General features: G+C 35.9%; 1 protein-coding gene across 10 annotated transcripts in view; it reads left to right on the top strand.

Moving 5' to 3' along the window:
* Positions 1-3,004: 3,004 nt before the first annotated feature.
* Positions 3,005-18,732, top strand: part of senp6a (SUMO specific peptidase 6a) — a 77,657-nt gene continuing 61,929 nt past the window's right edge. For 4 of the 10 annotated variants that reach the window (XM_051654703.1, XM_051654704.1, XM_051654706.1 and 1 more), the window contains exons 1-3: positions 3,005-3,436; positions 8,621-8,717; positions 18,238-18,301. In XM_051654703.1, coding sequence (XP_051510663.1) covers positions 3,400-3,436; positions 8,621-8,717; positions 18,238-18,301 — 198 coding nt within the window. In that variant the 5' untranslated portion in view covers positions 3,005-3,399. The remainder of the gene's footprint in view (positions 3,437-8,620; positions 8,718-18,237; positions 18,302-18,732) is intronic. The other 6 variants (XM_051654705.1, XM_051654711.1, XM_051654713.1 and 3 more) reach the window with 3 other exon arrangements.

Raw genomic sequence — 18,732 nt, forward strand, 5'->3', positions numbered from 1 at the left:
GAGATTATTAAAAGTACCGAGACATAACTGAAGTGCCAAATGTCATCTGATGACCTCAGAGAATTGACCCAATTGAAATACAGATATAATATATACTATTTTGTCACGGAAGGTGGAGTTTTGGTTATTTAGGGCAAGACAGTCATATTTTAAGTCGGGGGACAAAGCAGGGAAGCTTTTGGCTAGATATATAAAGCTGAGAGAGTCTTTTTCTACCATTCCCTCAGTGAAATCTGCTGGTGATGAAATACTTACATCGGCCATTGATATTATATTAATGCTTTTAAAGAATTCTATCTTGATCTTTATAGTTCAACGTCTTCGTGTACTGATGAAGATATTAGAAACTTTGTGGAACTATTAGATCTCCCTTAAACTGATGATTGAGCAAAAAAATTATATTGATTCTGAGATAACCTTGGAGGAAAAATCTTTTTAAGATTTTGGAAATATATGGGTTCGGGAATACTTTTATTGGATGGATTAAGTTACTTTATAGACACCCAGTAGCAGCGGTACTAACAAATGGATTTATTTCAGATTATTTTACTCTGGATAGGGGCACCCAGCAGGGTTGCCCTCTTTCCCCATTATTGTTCTGTCTTGCCCTGGAAAAATTAGCAGCCGCGATAAGAAGGGAAGATGATTTTCCAGGGGTTGTGGTGGGAGGTATGGCGCATAAGCTTTTGCTTTATGCAGATGATATTTTATTATTCATTTCCGACTTAACTGTTGACCACTGAACTTGGAATCTGGTCACTTTACCAAATAATGACCCTATTACATTAAAAGAAGAAGACATGTTTAAGGTTCTGCATTATTTCTAGGTCACCTATTAAATCTGCAAGCAAATTTGTGACTTTGATCAACTTCGTACAGATAGTCAGATTTCTATCTGCCCTTCCTTCAAGAACTGTACACTTCCAGAGTGAGGATAAAGGCTGGAAAAATCACTCTGGACCCCACTCACCCAGCCCACTACCTTTTTGAACTGTTGCCTTCTGGCTAACGCTACAGAGCTCTGAGCACCAGAACTGTCAAGGAACAATTTTCCCTCAGGCTCTCCATATCATGAACAGTTAAAACTGCCCCATTGAGCAATAATTATGTGCAATTCACAGTTTAGTCTTTTTATATTTATCCACAACATCCTACCTCTTCTGCCATTACATTCCCTTGCACTGTATATAACAGATTTGTATTTGCACTACGTATATATATATATATATATATATATATATAGTCTTATTGTGTATTCATATACTTTATTTTCTATCCAATTTTATTTTTACTCTATTTCTATTTTTTTATTTATTTTTTTTATATTATTTATTATTATTATCTCTGTCTTGTTGCTGTATTGTATTGTTGTGCACTGGAAGCTCCTGTCACCAAGACAAATTCCTTGTATATGTAAGCATACCTGGCAATAAAGCTGATTCTGATTATAATTTCCTTGTTTCCACTGAAGCACACAAGACGCTTTTTGGAACATTCTCAAATCATGCACGGATAGCATTTTGTCCATGCCAATTCAAGTACTGTACATGCTGTGGCAACATACTGATATTATGCTGATAATATACACTGGTGTCCAAAAGTTTGGAATAATGTACAGATTTTGCTGTTTTGGAAGGAAATTGGTACTTTAATTCACCTAAGTGGCATTCAACTGATCACAAAGTATAGTCAGGACATTACTGATGTAAAAAACAGCACCAACACTATTTGAAAAAAGTCATTTTTTATCAAATCTAGACAGGACCATTTCCAGCAGCCATCACTCCAACACCTTATCCTTGAGTAATCATGCTAAATTGCTAATTTGGTACTAGAAAATCACTTGCCATTATATCAAACACAGTTGAAAGCTATTTGATTCGTTAAATGAAGGCTAACATTGTCTTTGTGTTTGTTTTTGAGTTGCCACAGTATGCAATAGACTGGCATATCTTAAGGTCAATATTAGGTCAAAAATGGCAAAAAAGAAACAGCTTTCTCTAGAAACTCATCAGTCAATCATTGTTTTGAGGAATGAAGCCTATACAATGCTTGAAATTGCCAAAAAACTGAAGATTTCATACAAAGGTGTACACTACAGTCTTCAAAGACAAAGGACAACTGACTCTAACAAGGACAGAAAGAGATGTGGAAGGCCAGATGTACAACTAAACAAGAGGATAAGTACATCAGAGTCTCTAGTTTGAGAAATAGACGCCTCACATGTCCTCAGCTGACAGCTTCATTGAATTCTACCTGCTCAACACCAGTTTGATGTACAACAGTAAAGAGAAGACTCATGGCCTTATGGGAAGAATTGCAAAGAAAAAGCCACTTTGAAACAGAAAAACAAAAAGAAAAGTTTAGAGTGGGCAAAGAAACACAGACATTGGACAACAGATAATTGGAAAAGAGTGTTATGGATCTTAACCCCATTGAGCTTTTGTGGGATCAGCTAGATTGTAAGGTGCGTTAGAAGTGCCCGACAAGACAGCCACATCTATGGCAAGTGCTACAGGAAGTGTGGGGTGAAATGTCACCTGAGTATTTGGACAAACTGACAGCTTGAATGCCAAGGATCTGCAAAGCTGTCATTTCTGCACATGGAGGATTTTTTTTTGTTTGTTTGGTTTTTTTTTTGATGAGAACGCTTTGAAGTAGTTTAAGAAATTATGAATTCTTTTTTTTTTTTCAAATTGTATTAGTACATTTTCACGTTATTAATGTCCTGACTATACATTGTGATCAGTTGAATGCCACTTTGGTGAATAAAAGTACCAGTTTCTTTCCATAAGAGCAAAATCTGTAAATTATTCCAAAATTTTGGCCACCATTGTAATTTGAAGAGGGGAAAAAGCATTGTCACAAGTTGACTTAGACTTTTGGGGTCCATTTTTTATTAATATTTAATATAAACTAATTGAATTAAATACAGTAGTAAATACGCACAAACGAATACGTGTATTTAGCGACTGTTGTTGCACAAAAGTCCCGGCGGAAGTGACTCAGAATGTGCCTCAATAGCGTCTCGTTGTGTAAAGTAACCATGTAAATCCGCTTAGTTTAATAAAGCTAATGTTTTATTACATGCATTTTGATCTGACACATTGATCGATTGATTATCTTTATTAATAGAGTTACCGCCGTAAGACGGATATTTTCATTTTTCACTAGAATCACCGCTGGAAGACGGATTTCTGTACATTTGGATTGAAGATGGACTAAAAATACACACACACACACACACACACACACACACACACACACACACACACACGAAGCGACTTCATTTGAAATTATTTAGATTGAGATGTAAAGACACGAAATCAAATTAAAGTATTGTAGTGATTTATTGAACATCTGAAGTGAAGTGCGCGAGTTAAAACTCTGCGGTGATGGATGAATATGGATCATAAGAAAAGCCTGTTTATTGAAGGTAAGACAAGATTTATATGCGTTTATATATGTTCGTTTTATTGTGTTAATGTGCTCTTTGTTTTGTGTTTGTGTGAAATTGTCTATATGTTTTACCTCCTTTTTTATTATGTGTGTATTAGCTCATGTGCTAACCGAGCAGCTCCCTTCACACTGTATTAATACAATCCTCTGAAGTGAATAAACAATAAATGTGATGAAAATAATAATAAATACTATTGAATATGTGTAGTTTGATGGGTTTTGTTCATGTGTTAGCACCAGTTTCTGTACATGGATATTAAAACAGACTTAGGCCTGATGCTAATGTGCTATCAGACGATATAAACAAACTCAATAAAACACTAAATAATAAAGCCGTAATTTCACAAACATTCATAGTTTATCATGCGTTTTGTCTTAGAGCAATTCTGTTTTATTTTGTTTCATTTGTCATCGGTCACTGCTGTAGTTTATAACATATTTTAGTCAGGTTTTCATTTGTTTGGCGCGGGCCTTAAACACTAATATAATATTAAATGTATAGGCCTTCATTAAAATAATAATTTACATATAATTAAAATAATATGTTCCTATCAGATGCTGATATAATAGATGTTTTACTGCAGAATGCATGAATGCTGATGTTTTATTGTGGGAGAGTGATCTGGTAACATAATGGTTAGTTGCTGGAAACTGGTCTAGATAGGCTAATAATGAAACGATGTTAATGACAGATACAGTTGAAGTCAGAAGTTACATACACTTAGGTTGAAGTCATTAAAACTCATTTTTTAACCACTCCATAGATTTCATATTAGCAAACTATAGTTTTGGCAAGTCGTTTAAGACATTTACTTTGTACATGACACAAGTAATTTTTCCAACAATTATTTACAGACAGATTGTTTCACATTTAATTGACTATCACAATTCCAGTGGGTCAGAAGTTTATATACACTAAGTTAACTGTGCTTTTAAGCAGCTTGGAAAATTCCAGAAAATGATGTCAAGCCTGTAGACAATTAGCTTCTGATAGGCGTACTGAATTGGAGGTGTACCTGTGGATGAATTTTAAGGCCTATCTTCAAACTCAGTGACTCTTTGCTTGACATCATGGGGAAAATCAAAAGAAATCAGCCAAGACCTTAGAAAAAAAAAGTGTGGACCTCCACAAGTCTGGTTCATCCTTGGGAGCAATTTCCAAATGCCTGAAAGTACCATCTGTACAAACAATAGTACGCAAGTATAAACACCATGGGACCACGCATCCATCATACCGCTCAGGAAGGAGATGCATTCTGTCACCTAGAGATGAACGTAGTTTGGTGTGAAAAGTGCAAATCAATCCCAGAACAACAGCAAAGGACCTTGTGAAGATGCTGGAGGAAACAGGTAGACAAGTATCTATATCCACAGGAAAACGAGTCCTATATCGACATAACCTGAAAGGCTGCTCAGCAAGGAAGAAACCACTGCTCCAAAACCGCCACAAAAAAGCCAGACTACAGTTTGCAAGTGCACATGGGGACAAAGATCTTACTCTTTGGAGAAATGTCCTCTGGTCTAATGAAACAAAAATTGAACTGTTTGGCCATAATGACCATCGTTATGTTTGGAGAGAAAGGGTGATGCTTGCAAGCCGAAGAACACCATCCCAACCATGAAGCATGGGGGTGGAAGCATCATGTTGTGGGGGTGCTTTGCTGCAGGAGGAACTGGTGCACTTCACAAAATAGATGGCATCATGAGGAAGAAAATGTATATGGATCTATTGAAGCAACATCTCAAGACATCAGCCAGGCATACCTCCAAAGTTGTGGAAAAATGTCTTAAGGACAACATAGTCAAAGTATTGGAGTGGCCATCACAAAGCCCTGACCTCAAACTGATAGAAAATTTGTGGGCAGAACTGAAAAAGCATGTGCGAGCAAGGAGGCCTACAAACCTGACACAGTTACACCAGTTCTGTCTGGAGGAATGGGCCAAAATTACAGCAAATTATTGTGAGAAGCTTGTGGAAGGCTACCCAAAACATTTGACCCAAGTTAAACAATTTAATGGTAATGCAACCAAATACTAAGTGTATGTAAACTTCTGACCCACTAAGAATGTGATGAAAGAAATAAAAGCTGAAATAAATAATTCTCTCTACTATTATTCTGACATTTCACATTCTTAAAATAGTGATCCTAACTGACCTAAGACAGGGAATGTTTTCTATGATTAAATGTCAGGAATTGTGAAAAACTGAGTTTAAATGTATTTGGCCAAGGTGTATGTAAACTTCTGACTTCAACTGTATGGTAGAAATGCACATAATGTAAATCAACATCTCATGAATTAATTATATAAATTGGCATCTCATGTAAAAACTACATGGATGGCATAACTTTAACATCTAAATATGTAAAAGACATAAGTTTAACTCCAAAACTACCAAGATAGTGTGTATACAGGTTGAATCTTTGTCTTCAGGGAATCAAGTTTAATAAGTTTAAGTCCCTAAGTCTTGTATTTTATTTAAATACACATACATTTTTCCTTCTGTAACAGCCTCTTTGCAAAGTTCGCATTGCATTGTGACACATTCACAAAACATTCTGCGCTATAATATTATATCTATCCTACTTCGGCCTTATTAAGTTGCTGATCACAAAATGGATGACTATTGTGATTATGGTCCGATTCCATCATGTTTAGAACAAGACGTTTTTGCAGTTAAGTTTCAGTAAATGTGCTTTTTGAGCTGGAGAGGGAGTTTTGAGTTCTGGAAGTTATTGCATATTTCAGAGTACAATGAATTTTTTTTTTTTTTTTTTGTAGCTCAAAAGATAAAGGAAAATGTGATTTCTTGTGAAGATTTTTTTTTTTTTTTTTTAAGTCATAGTTCAACCAGAAATGTAATTTCTGTCATTATTTGCTCACCCTTACTTAGTTTCCAAACCTGTATAACTGTTGTTTGTTTGTGGTGCACAAATTAAGAAATTTTGAAGGATTTTGTTGCTCTTTTCAATGCAATTTTATTGAATTGGCACTTGAGCATTCAAGCTTGGAAAAAGAACACAAAAGCGTCATGCAATTAGGATTAAAATGTACTGTATGATTCATGTACTACATTCCAAGTCTTCAGAAGTCTTAAGATAGCTTTGGTTGAGAAATGGGCAAAAAATGAAGTAGTTATTTATTTACTGAAAATCTAGCTCTGCTTGGCACATACATGAGAGAAGTAGCAATGTCTGATTTTTGAATGAATTCATACTGGTCTTGTGAACCAGATCAACTGATTTGTTGAATAGAACCGACTCAAAATAATTATTGTTTTTCTCTATGACATGAAAAAGTTGCGTGGATGAGATGATTATCAGTGAATAATGACTTAAATCTGTCGTCACACAGGACTATCCTATGATCTCAGAAGACTTGGAATATAGCGTCATATATACAGGTGCATCTCAATAAATTAGAATGTCGTGGAAAAGTTCATTTATTTCAGTAATTCAACTCAAATTGTGAAACTTGTGTATTAAATAAATTCAATGCACACAGACTGAAGTAGTTTAAGTCTTTGGTCCTTTTAATTGTGATGATTTTGGCTCACATTTAACAAAAACCCACCAATTCACTATCTCAAAAAATTAGAATACATCATAAGACCAATAAAAAAAAAACATTTATAGTGAATTGTTGGCCTTCTGGAAATTATGTTCATTTACTGTATATATACTCAATACTTGGTAGAGGCTCCTTTTGCTTTAATTACTGCCTCAATTCGGCGTGGCATGGAGGTGATCAGTTTGTGGCACTGCTGAGGTGGTATGGAAGCCCAGGTTTCTTTGACAGTGGCCTTCAGCTCATCTGCATTTTTTGGTCTCTTGTTTCTCATTTTCCTCTTGACAATACCCCATAGATTCTCTATGGGGTTCAGGTCTGGTGAGTTTGCTGGCCAGTCAAGCACACCAACACCATGGTCATTTAACCAACTTTTGGTGCTTTTGGCAGTGTGGACAGGTGCCAAATCCTGCTGGAAAATAAAATCAGCATCTTTAAAAAGCTGGTCAGCAGAAGGAAGCATGAAGTGCTCCAGAATTTCTTGGTAAACGGGTGCAGTGACTTTGGTTTTCAAAAAACACAATGGACCAACACCAGCAGATGACACTGCACCCCAAATCATCACAGACTGTGGAAACTTAACACTGGACTTCAAGCATCTTGGGCTATGAGCTTCTCCACCCTTCCTTCAGACTCTAGGACCTTGGTTTCCAAATGAAGTACAAAACTTGCTCTCATCTGAAAAGAGGACTTTGGACCACTGGGCAACAGTCCAGTTCTTCTTCTCCTTAGCCCAGGTAAGATGCCAGGAGTGGCATAACAAGAGGAATACAACAACTGTAGCCAAATTCCTTGACACGTCTGTGTGTGGTGGCTCTTGATGCCTTGACCCCAGTTTCAGTCCATTCCTTGTGAAGTTCACCCAAATTCTTGAATCGATTTTGCTTGACAATCCTCATAAGGCTGCGGTTCTCTCGGTTGGTTGTGCATCTTTTTCTTCCACACTTTTTCCTTCCACTCAACTTTCTGTTTACATGCTTGGATACAGTACTCTGTGAACAGCCAGCTTCTTTGGCAATGAATGTTTGTGGCTTACCCTCCTTGTGAAGGGTGTCAATGATTGTCTTCTGGACAACTGTCAGATCAGCAGTCTTCCCCATGATTGTGTAGCCTAGTGAACCAAACTGAGAGACCTTTTTGAAGGCTCAGGAAACCTTTGCAGGTGTTTTGAGTTGATTAGCTGATTGGCATGTCACCATATTCTAATTTTTTGAGATAGTGAATTGGTGGGTTTTTGTTAAATGTGAGCCAAAATCATCACAATTAAAAGAACCAAAGACTTGAACTACTTCAGTCTGTGTGCATTGAATTTATTTAATACACAAGTTTTATAATTTGAGTTGAATTACTGAAATAAATGAACTTTTCCACGACATTCTAATTTATTGAGATGCACCTGTAGAGTCATAAGGACCATTTTTGTAATACTATTATATTGCTTTTGCACCCATTTTTGAAGCTTTAAAGTCCATTTGAGTACATCCACAGAAAAAAAAGAAAGTCAAACAGGCTTTGAACAACATAAGTAAATAATGGCAGAATTTGTCCTTTTTATTTCCTTTAATTGCTGTTGTTATTCTCATGTTTTTGATAGCTCTGGGTAGAAGTGAGGACAGGAGAGATGGAGGCTTTAAGCAGACGTGGAGATATTCTCTCTCAGATGATAGTGAAGATGACAGCAGCACACATAAGTAAGAGCATTCAGCACAGAGCAGTTTAAAGTCCATTCAAACATCACTGCATGAATGCTTTGCTTTCTGCACGCTCTGAGGAAAGATGGTGCTTTAAGGAGTAGGGCTGTAACTAACGATTATTTTGATAATCGACTAATCTAACGATTATTAGAACGATTATTTGACTATTCGGGCGATTATTGCAATGATGAATCATTAGCTCTTAACTGACTATTCAGCTTGTACCTTGAATTAAAAGGTTATATTAAACATGCTTACTAACAATAAAGAGGACAAAATCATCTTTTAAAAATATCTCTAAATGACATTCACTGAATTGCAAGGAAAACAAATACTTGGATTTTTATTGTTTAATTCATTAAGTCACTGCAAAAAATCATATTGTTATGAAGTGTTTTTGTCTTGTTTTTCATTTAAAATGATCTAAAGATCCTTAAAAAAAGATACATTTACTTGAGAAGCAACATATAAGAGATTTAGACTTGCTTTCAGAGAATGTATCAGAGAATGTATCTTGAAGTGTATTTTTACTTTTGCCAGTGCAGCAAAGACAAAATATATTAGGGCTGCCCCCTGATAGTCAATGAGAAGTGTCTTGGTCGACCAAGATTTGATTGTTCGTTTGGTCGCAGAAAAAACTCCACAGAAAAACGACGAACACCGGTATTACCCCTGGTTGCACGCTAGGTGGTACTATGGGGTAATTTTCACAATAAAGCCTACACAATAAAGCAAGACACCTTGACTTCAAACTTTGAACTTTATTTATTTTAACTAAATTCAAGTGCAGTTAAAATGTGTGTAGTTCAACTTTTTGAAAGATGGCTTTACAACAGTTGTGAAGGGAAACATCACTCTGGCAAAGAACCTACTTCATTTGTGCATTCTCTACTGGTCGGGTATTTCGTTATCCGGGAAAATACATTGTGTGTGAATACATTCGTTTTGTTCCCTCCTAATATATATATATATATATATGTAATCACAATATCCAATTACATCGGCTATCGGTGAATATACTTGCTTTAGTGATTTTGTATTGAAAATTTAATTTATTTAAAAAACGAAAAACTTAAATCAAATACATTTCTAAATTCAAATTGCACTCCAAACTAAACGAAAAAGCAAATAAAATAATGTGATAAAAGACTAATATAAATATATATATTTGGATAAAAGCGTCTGCCAAATGCATAAATGTAAATATACACCTTTCCATATACAGTCAGGCAAGTATCCGTCTAAATATGCAGGCGGAAAATTATTTACACAATTGAAGAAATAAAAACAATTATAAATATAAAAATAATTATAATGACGATAATAATCACTGAAATATAAATCATGGTTCGAGGTGAACGTGTTTTTGTATTATTTGATGTTTTAATCACAGATGTATAGGCTGTTTTTTTTTTAGTTGCGTTCACAATAAACTGCTCTGTGGAAATAAAGTGAACTGAACTCAAAGCACCTCCTGAGCTGAGATGTCTGAGGTCATTTGCAGCACTCATAGACGATACTGTTCTTGCAACAAAAAACAAAACAAAAAGACAGAAACAAAGAAAGAGTAAGAACCTTTTAGATGCGCGTTCCACGAGACAGCACGCCTCCGTATCAGTGCGTCATACATGCACATAGACGGCTTTTCTGTCATCTGTTCTTAATAATATAATAAAGTGTGTTTCTTCAAGCGCATGTCTGTGTGTCTACGAGCAAATTATTTGTAATATTAATTTTATGATAATAATAGCCTAATAAATTATTATTATTTAATACATGGGAAAACGAGCCAAATATCATCTTGGCATCGTCAAAGGCATCAGCTATTGGCGATCACTCTGACCATCGTCGATCCCAGAGATCGTCGGCACAACCCTAATGTGCATTTCTCTCTATAAATTTACAAAATGTTCAGACAGTCTCCTTGCTGGTTTTTCCGACACATTCAGGATCATTACCACTTTTGCCAGTGTCGCTGCAGCTCGCTTCGTGCGTGCGCTTGTAAAATTACGGTTTAGTATTTCTCTGTAATGTAGAACAGTGTTAGCAATGTTTCTTATAACATTCTTTCTCAGCCCTGGAACTCAAACCATTTTCTGATGCCCCCCAAAAAAATATATATTTAAGTAATTAAATTAATATCATAAATGTGCGACTAGTCGACTAATGGCTTAAATTAATGCCTACTAGTCGACTAGGAAAATCTTTGGTCGGGGGCAGCCCTAAAATATATTACATGTTGCTTCTCAGGTAAATTTTTCTTGTTTTAAGGATTTTTAGATATTTTAAAATATTTAAATATTGAATATTATATTCAGCATTCTCCAGTATAATTTTATTCTTCTGCAGTATAGCTCCTATAGTAAATGTATGTAAGGAGTTTTAGATATGTATAATGGAAAACAAACCAAAAAAGACACATCTAAAACCAATTTTTTGGCATTGTATAATGGGCTAAGACTACACTCTCTCACCTATTTGGTTACTTCGATTCATCTAAAAAACTCTCTCTTCTTAATAGAGCTTGACTATCCGATTTTCTTCACAATAAGATACACACTGTGACGCATACACCGATCAGCCACAACATTAAAAGCACCTGCCTAATATTGTGTAGGTCCCCGTCGTGCCGCCAAAACAGCACCAACCCGCATCTCAGAATTGTATTCTGAGATGATATTTTTTTCACCACAATTGTACAGAGAGGTTATCTGAGTTACCATGGACTTTGTCAGTTCGAACCATTCTGGCCATTCTCTGATGACCTGTCTCATCAACAAGGCATTTCCATCCGCAGAACTGTAAATTCTAGAGACTGTTGTGAGTGAAAATCCCAGGAGATCTGCAGTTACAGAAGTACTCAAACCAGCCCATCTGGCACCAACAATCATCCATGCGATTCTCTAATCAGCCAGGTTTTAATGTTGTGGCTGATTGGTGTATATTATAATTCCCTATGTCGTGAGCCATCACGTTATAATCTAGCTGCAGCAAGCGCACGCGAGGGACGAGCGTCTCCGCAAGACAGTGTATCAGCTGGGAGAATTTGAAACGACGTTTTTCACGCGACTCCTATAAGCGGCTCTGACCGCACTGAGAAATGCCAGTTTCGAAGTGTGTGCTTATTTATACAACCTGCTTCCTTATTATGTGAACTTCAATAAAGGATGCATTAAAGATATAATTTTAATAAGGAAGGGGGGGGGGGGGGGGCTTCAAGGAAAAAGTTTGGGAACCACTGCTCTAGAGGAAAGGGCGGGAATATTTTTTCTGAAATAGTTTTGCATTCCCTCGCAATAGTTTGCATTCTTGTTCAATAAATCTACCATGGTTTTACTGCAGTAACCATAGTTTATCCATGAAATTCATGGTGAAACCAAAACAATGGTAATAAAAATTTTAATCTTTAACTACGTTATTTGTTGTAAAACCAAAGTAACCACAAAATTACTTGTTTTTGTTTTCCTGTATTACTATGGTTTCACTTTGAATATCATGGTTAAAATAGGGTTATTGTAGTAAAACCATGGTAAATTTATTGCATAAACATCAACACATAAAGAGAAATTAAATGCAAATAGGGTTGGGAATTGAATACAAGATCATTCTCAGAACTGGATCAGTGTTTTAAAAAATAGAGATGCGCCATTATAGACATTTCTGGGCCGATACGATAATAGATAATTCACAGGTTACTGTGGCCGATAAAGACAACCAGTAATTTTTAAATAACTTTGAGTTTGAACCCCTTTAAAATGGAGCTGCTATCTTATTAAAGGAATAGTTCCCCAAAAAATTATAATTTAGAAGTGATCCAATTGATTTTGGGTAAGAACAGACCAAAATATAGTTATTTTTTCACAATAAATCTTGAAATTAGCAGTCTCATTTTCTTTTTGGAGCTTGAAAATTTGGTCACCATTGACTTGCATTAAATGTTCAAACAGACATTAAATCTCCATTTAAATATCTTCATTTATATTCCACATTAGAAAGAAAGACATACAAGTTGGAGATGACATAAGGGTGAGTAAATGATGAAAGAATGATAATTTCTGGTTGAAATATTCTTTTCAAAATATACTCATTTGAACCAGTAAATATGACTCTATTACAGATGTTCTGCTGGTTTGAATGTGAAATAAATGACTTCAGATTTGTCAATTGTCACCGAAGCTTTCAATTTGAGGGAAGCGCGGTGGTTGACGGGCGTGCACGGATAGAGCAGAGCGCAACTTCAGTCTTCAGTCACCCTGCGCATATCCGTGTCCCACATGAGAAGCATATTTAGCGAGATGAATATCATAAGGTTGCTGCATCTCCTGACAGAAATGTGTATGGACGTGGCTGGCATGAGAATGCCAAAATAATGATGACATTGCATCGTTGGTTATTTGATTGATGGATCGTGACACCCCTAATACAGATGAACACCAGAATACCACACCACAACTGAATTTACAACATCATGGCTATATATATATATATATATATATATATATATATATATATTAGAGCCCGACCGATATGGGATTTGTGAGACTGATACTGATTTTAGAGAGGGAAAATTCACCAATTACTGATATGGTGACCGATATAGCTAATTTTTGAGCTGGAATGAAAACCTTTTCTATGTGGATTTTTAACCAATTTTGCACCGATATGACTATGCAAAGGTACGCGGAAGGCTGCTTTCTTAAACAATATTTTTATCAAAGAACATTTGACATTATTAATATTATTATACATTGTCAACAAATTCTAGAAATGAACACTGAGAAAATAAAGAATAAATAAAAATAAAATAAATAGCTAAATAAACATCAGTACTGTACGTTTAGTATAAGTCAATTGCTGACCATTTAAATAAAGAATAAATAAAATAAAATAAAAATCAGTACTGTATGTTTAGTATCAGTCAATTGCTGACCATTTAAATAAAGAATAAATAAAAATACTATAAATAGCTAAATAAAAATCAGTACTGTATGTTTAGTATCAGTCAATTGCCCACCATTAATATAAAGAATAAAAATACAATAAATAGCTTAATTAACATCAGTACTCTGTTTAGTATCAGTCAAATGCTAACCATTAAAATTAAGAATAAATTCAAATAAAATAACTAAGTAAACATCAGTACTGTTTAGTATCACTCAATGGCTGACCATTAAAATAAAGAATAAATAAAAATAAAATAAATAGCTAAATAAACTTCAGGGGCCGGTTGCATCAGCTATACGTACGTTACAACTTAGCCTAGTTGTGGCATAAATGGGCACTAAGTCACAATTTACACTCTACTAAATATTTGAGCTTTGCACCATTACATTTATGTAGGACGTAACCCTACGTATAAACTAAATATATAGGGCAGCCTCCAATCAGTAGTAACTGATGGAATAAAAAAGTCATTTTTATGTCATTTAATGACATCAATGAGCTCATGTTTTGGTTGACAGGCATCAGTCCTTTCGACATATATGATGGTGTTGGCATTTACACTCATTTACATTTATGAGAGAGAGAAAAAAAACTTGTAAGCGGCTCTTCAGCATGAAACCGATTTAACAGTGCCGTTTTAGGGTGCGTCGCCGGTGTCAAGTTTCAACACATTCAAAATATATATATAAGATATTAAAACGAATAAATGTCTATTTTCCCAGCCTGTTGTATTAGTATTTATCACCCCTAATTTATTTTAGATACAGTTCCTATATATTATTATTTACACAGGGCAAATATACTATTTATTAAATCTACTTTTATTACGTATCCTATTTTAATGCCTGGAAAACCATACTTTTAAATATTACATTTTGTAAGTGTTTGTGAGTGGAATTGTTCGGTTGAAGGGGGTACCAAACTGTGAATCCTGAACAAAACAGTTTAGTGAATACTAGGGATGTGCGATACTAGTCGAATAAACGGTTCTGATGCTGCTAGTTGACACTGGAATTACTAGTCGGTTAATATTTCCCCCCATTAAACTGATGATAATTTTTACACATTTACATTTGGCTTTATATTTTTACAGAGGCTGCACGTAAATTACTGTCATATTAATGTTACATATTTTAAATAGAATTAATAATACAAATATTATTTAAAAAAGAGGATATGTGGAGCAGATACAGAGTTTCATTTCACCTCAGGCTGCGTGTGTGTCTTCCCCCTCTCAAACTCAGCAAAGTAGTTATGAAATCACTTCGGTGATGCTGGAATCGGCTTTCCAAATGTTTGAAAGTCCCTATGGATGTTTTCACATTTGAGTCTTCTTTACATCTGTGCATGCTTGGATGTTATTTTTCCGCTGAGCAAGCTTTTTCAAGCGCAGGATAGCCGCCTCAGGTGAGTCAAGTCCCGTCTTTTACCGGACCATGTCGACGGGTTAATTTTACTCATTAAAAAATTTATGCTTTTGAGTAAGTAGCCTAGAAAATAACTGTTTTAGACTAGGTATGTCATTTTTTTAATCTGCTGATTAAGAAGGCTATTTTCAATGAGGTGCCAACTGCTTAACGTGTTAAACTATCTTTTATTCTGTGTACACATCATGTTTAGAATACATTAGGTTTACTGCAGGCTACATCACAGGCCTATTTTTTCTATCCTATAGCTACTTTTTTATTTTTTTACATCGTAACTGTTAATGGTTAACGTTCTTTACCGAACAGTTGTCATATTAGATCAATGATTAATGCACGACTGCACGTCGTGAAATACGTGCAACTTTTCAGCACATTTTTTTTTCTCTCATAGATTTGGCAGTCTGCCTGTTAATTATTTTCAAAAATGTCCTGACTGTTTTAATATGTTAAGTAACTTTTACTTGGTGATTTCCCTTTTAGAACAGGCTTTTAGGGTTGTTCCATTGATCCTGCACTATTCATTCAATTTTCAATAAATATGTCTATAAATATTCGCTAACGTTGATTCAGTGAATGCGTGTCATGTTCTATATTTAAAGGAGACCTATTATGCCCCTTTTTACAAGATGTAATATAAGTCTCAGGTGTCCTCAGAATGTGTCTGTGAAGTTTCAGCTCAAAATACCCCACAGATCATTTATTATACCATGTTGTAAATGCCTCTTTTTGGGTGGAATCAAAAACACGCTGTTTTCTTGTGTGTCTCTTTAAATGCAAATGAGCTGCTGCTCCCCGCCCCCTTTCCGGAACAGGGCTGTGCCTTGACAGCTCATGCTTCGGATACTATAGCAACAACAAATCGGAACCAATATGACTGACACCGTAAATACTGGAGTGTTTTTCAGCCATTTAGCAACGATGGATGAGCAACACAAAATTATACAGTAATGACGTTAGCTATGCGCTATAATGAGACATGACATTTTAGGGGGTTGTCTTGCATCATGCAATTTGCAAACATTCACAAAATATAAAGTGTGATACTTACATCTTCAGGATATAAAGCTGGAACACGAACAGTTTGTACTGATCCATGCTTGAGAATCAAATATTTAGAAAAGCCTGCTTTATATTGACCCTCATTCACAAAGCAGTCCGGTGTAAAATGATTTGCTCAAACATACACGAACCTTCAAAAACAAAACTTGTCCACTGCGTCGTCAGTGGCTCTGATGCCAGGAGTACATGAGGACTCTTATGTTCACTTTTACAGCCTACAACAGAACACGTATGACGCTTATGAAGCTGAGACATTATTCTTCGCAATGTAGCTACTCCAGCATGGAAAAAAATGGCGGACTGTGTGTCGATCACTCAGGGAGGGTCTATGATAATAGGGTGGAGTCCGTCACCAGTCGTGGGCGGGGCCTGCTCTAAAGTGACTTCACTTTAGAGCGGATACCAAAACCAGTCATTTTGAGACACTGTTTTTGATTAATAGAAATATAAGAAAGAGGAGTGGGTGGACTTTTAACATTGTAGGGTGGTTGTGTACACACACTGCCAACTCACATTTATGTTCAAACACCATGTAAAAGTGAATTTTGCATAATAGGTCCCCTTTAATGTACAATGATCATAATTCAAGGCAAGCATGTCGCATATAAATGCCCTTTTTCAGCAGAATTTAGCATCGGATTTGGAATAGATTAAGTATTTTATATGGGTCGCATAACTTTTTTTCTTTTTTTAAAATAATTTTATACTGTTTTCTGAAGTTTGGTTTCTCTTTAGACTAGTCGGTTATAAAAACTTCTGTTTAAACGACAGTCAAATTAATCATAGCGCACATCCCTAGTGAATACGTTTACACGCTGACAACAATGAAAGTAGCTACGTGGGTAGCTAGTTAGCTGTAAGCTCGTTGCCATGGAGAGTAAAAGATGGACTTTATTTACTTTCCAGGATTGCGTCTCACCAATTAGGTAACAGCAAAGTGTGAAATCAACACTCACCACACACAATCCACCACCGCAACGTTGTCTGCTGAGCTGCAAAAAGATGCTCTGATGTTTACCTTTCAATCTGCTACATTACTGACTGCACTGACAAACTGTAGCTGGCTAACAGCAAACAGATGTGATAAACATGAGTGACATGATTGTCAGGGACAGGTTTAACGTTATATTAGTTATATAAAATGATGGGGTCATTTTTTATTAACTTTCCAGTATGTATTTCACAAACTAGTTAGCAATTTAAGGAAAAGAGTCTGCTCAAATCCGCACCATTTAACTCCACCCTGTCTGCAGAGCCACCGTCAGTTCAGCCAGAGTCAGCTCTGTAAACAATGGAGTTGGAGCGCGTTCTGCTGGACAAACTAGGCTATGGCACCAATTCTAAAGCATTGTTTTCTGCATTATATGTTCTGAAAAAAGGTTTTCATATCGGCGCATATCGGTAAAGTATACGTGATACCGATAATATCAGCCACTATATATATATATATATATATATATATATATATATAATCTGAATTGTCAGTTTGAATTCAATAGGTATGAACAGTTTGAACTGCAATCTGTCTTAACTCACAGAAGAAGCACTACTGATGACATTAATCTCTGCAATGTCTTGGTCACACTTATTATGCATTTCTTATAGCTGCTTGTTGTCTATTCATGTACAAATTTTGGTGGTAGTGACAAATACAGTACATCAATAACACAGTGAAACTAGGTCATGAACGAGCAACAGTGGTAAACAGCTGCCGGTTGTAATCACATTGATTGCACAAACATACTGTAATTCGAAGCCAAAAGTACAATGTGAAAAGAGGTAGCCGTGTACAAAGCACCACCAACACAGAGGTTACTTCCAAACCAAGCAACTTCCTATTGGCCAACACAGCAAATTCGCCTGTCAAAATTCACCAAACTTGAACTCCACGGAAAATCAAGGATGGGAATTACTTTGCCACCGGAAGTCCATTGCGTGAAATTCACGATTGCGCATATTCCCATTAAAGATGACTGTATTCTGCCCGCAGAATTTTGCAGTGTGAAGGTAAATGTGACACACCTTCAAGGAACTCAGATTCAGACCAAGTGTGTAAACATCCCAAGTTTTCTCTTGTTTTCCTGTAGAGCTGCCCTTGTGACTATGGAGCGAGGTGGTTGCCAGCAGGAGCTTTCCCCCGAGGGGATGAAGGTATCAACTCCTCTCTCTCTCTCGCTTAATAATTTGACCCTTAGGGAGATTCTAAAAACATGTCAGGAAAATGTCCTGGTAATATTTAACCCCAAATAAACATGAAATTACCTTTTGCATAAAAAAAAGTGAAGCCTACATTCAGGGCCTACATTCCATTAAACTCTATGGACACATATTTGTGCTATATTGTGAAGAAAGTTTACACTTAAAACGTTAGTCACTGTATACATAGGTCAGGCTTATGAGGTATCGTTTGAAAGCTTAGAATCTGAACTTTTCACAGTTTACCATCACTTTTACATTTGTTACAAAAATAAGGCCTGGGAATATTTGCATCGCAATTTAGCGCCCCCTAATGGTAATGGGGTAGAAATATGAATTCAAAAGTCTTTCACATGGCACATAAATGGACAAGTAATTTATCAAAT

This window comes from Myxocyprinus asiaticus, chromosome 25 (genome assembly GCF_019703515.2).
Source record: "Myxocyprinus asiaticus isolate MX2 ecotype Aquarium Trade chromosome 25, UBuf_Myxa_2, whole genome shotgun sequence".
NCBI lineage: Eukaryota > Metazoa > Chordata > Actinopteri > Cypriniformes > Catostomidae > Myxocyprinus > Myxocyprinus asiaticus.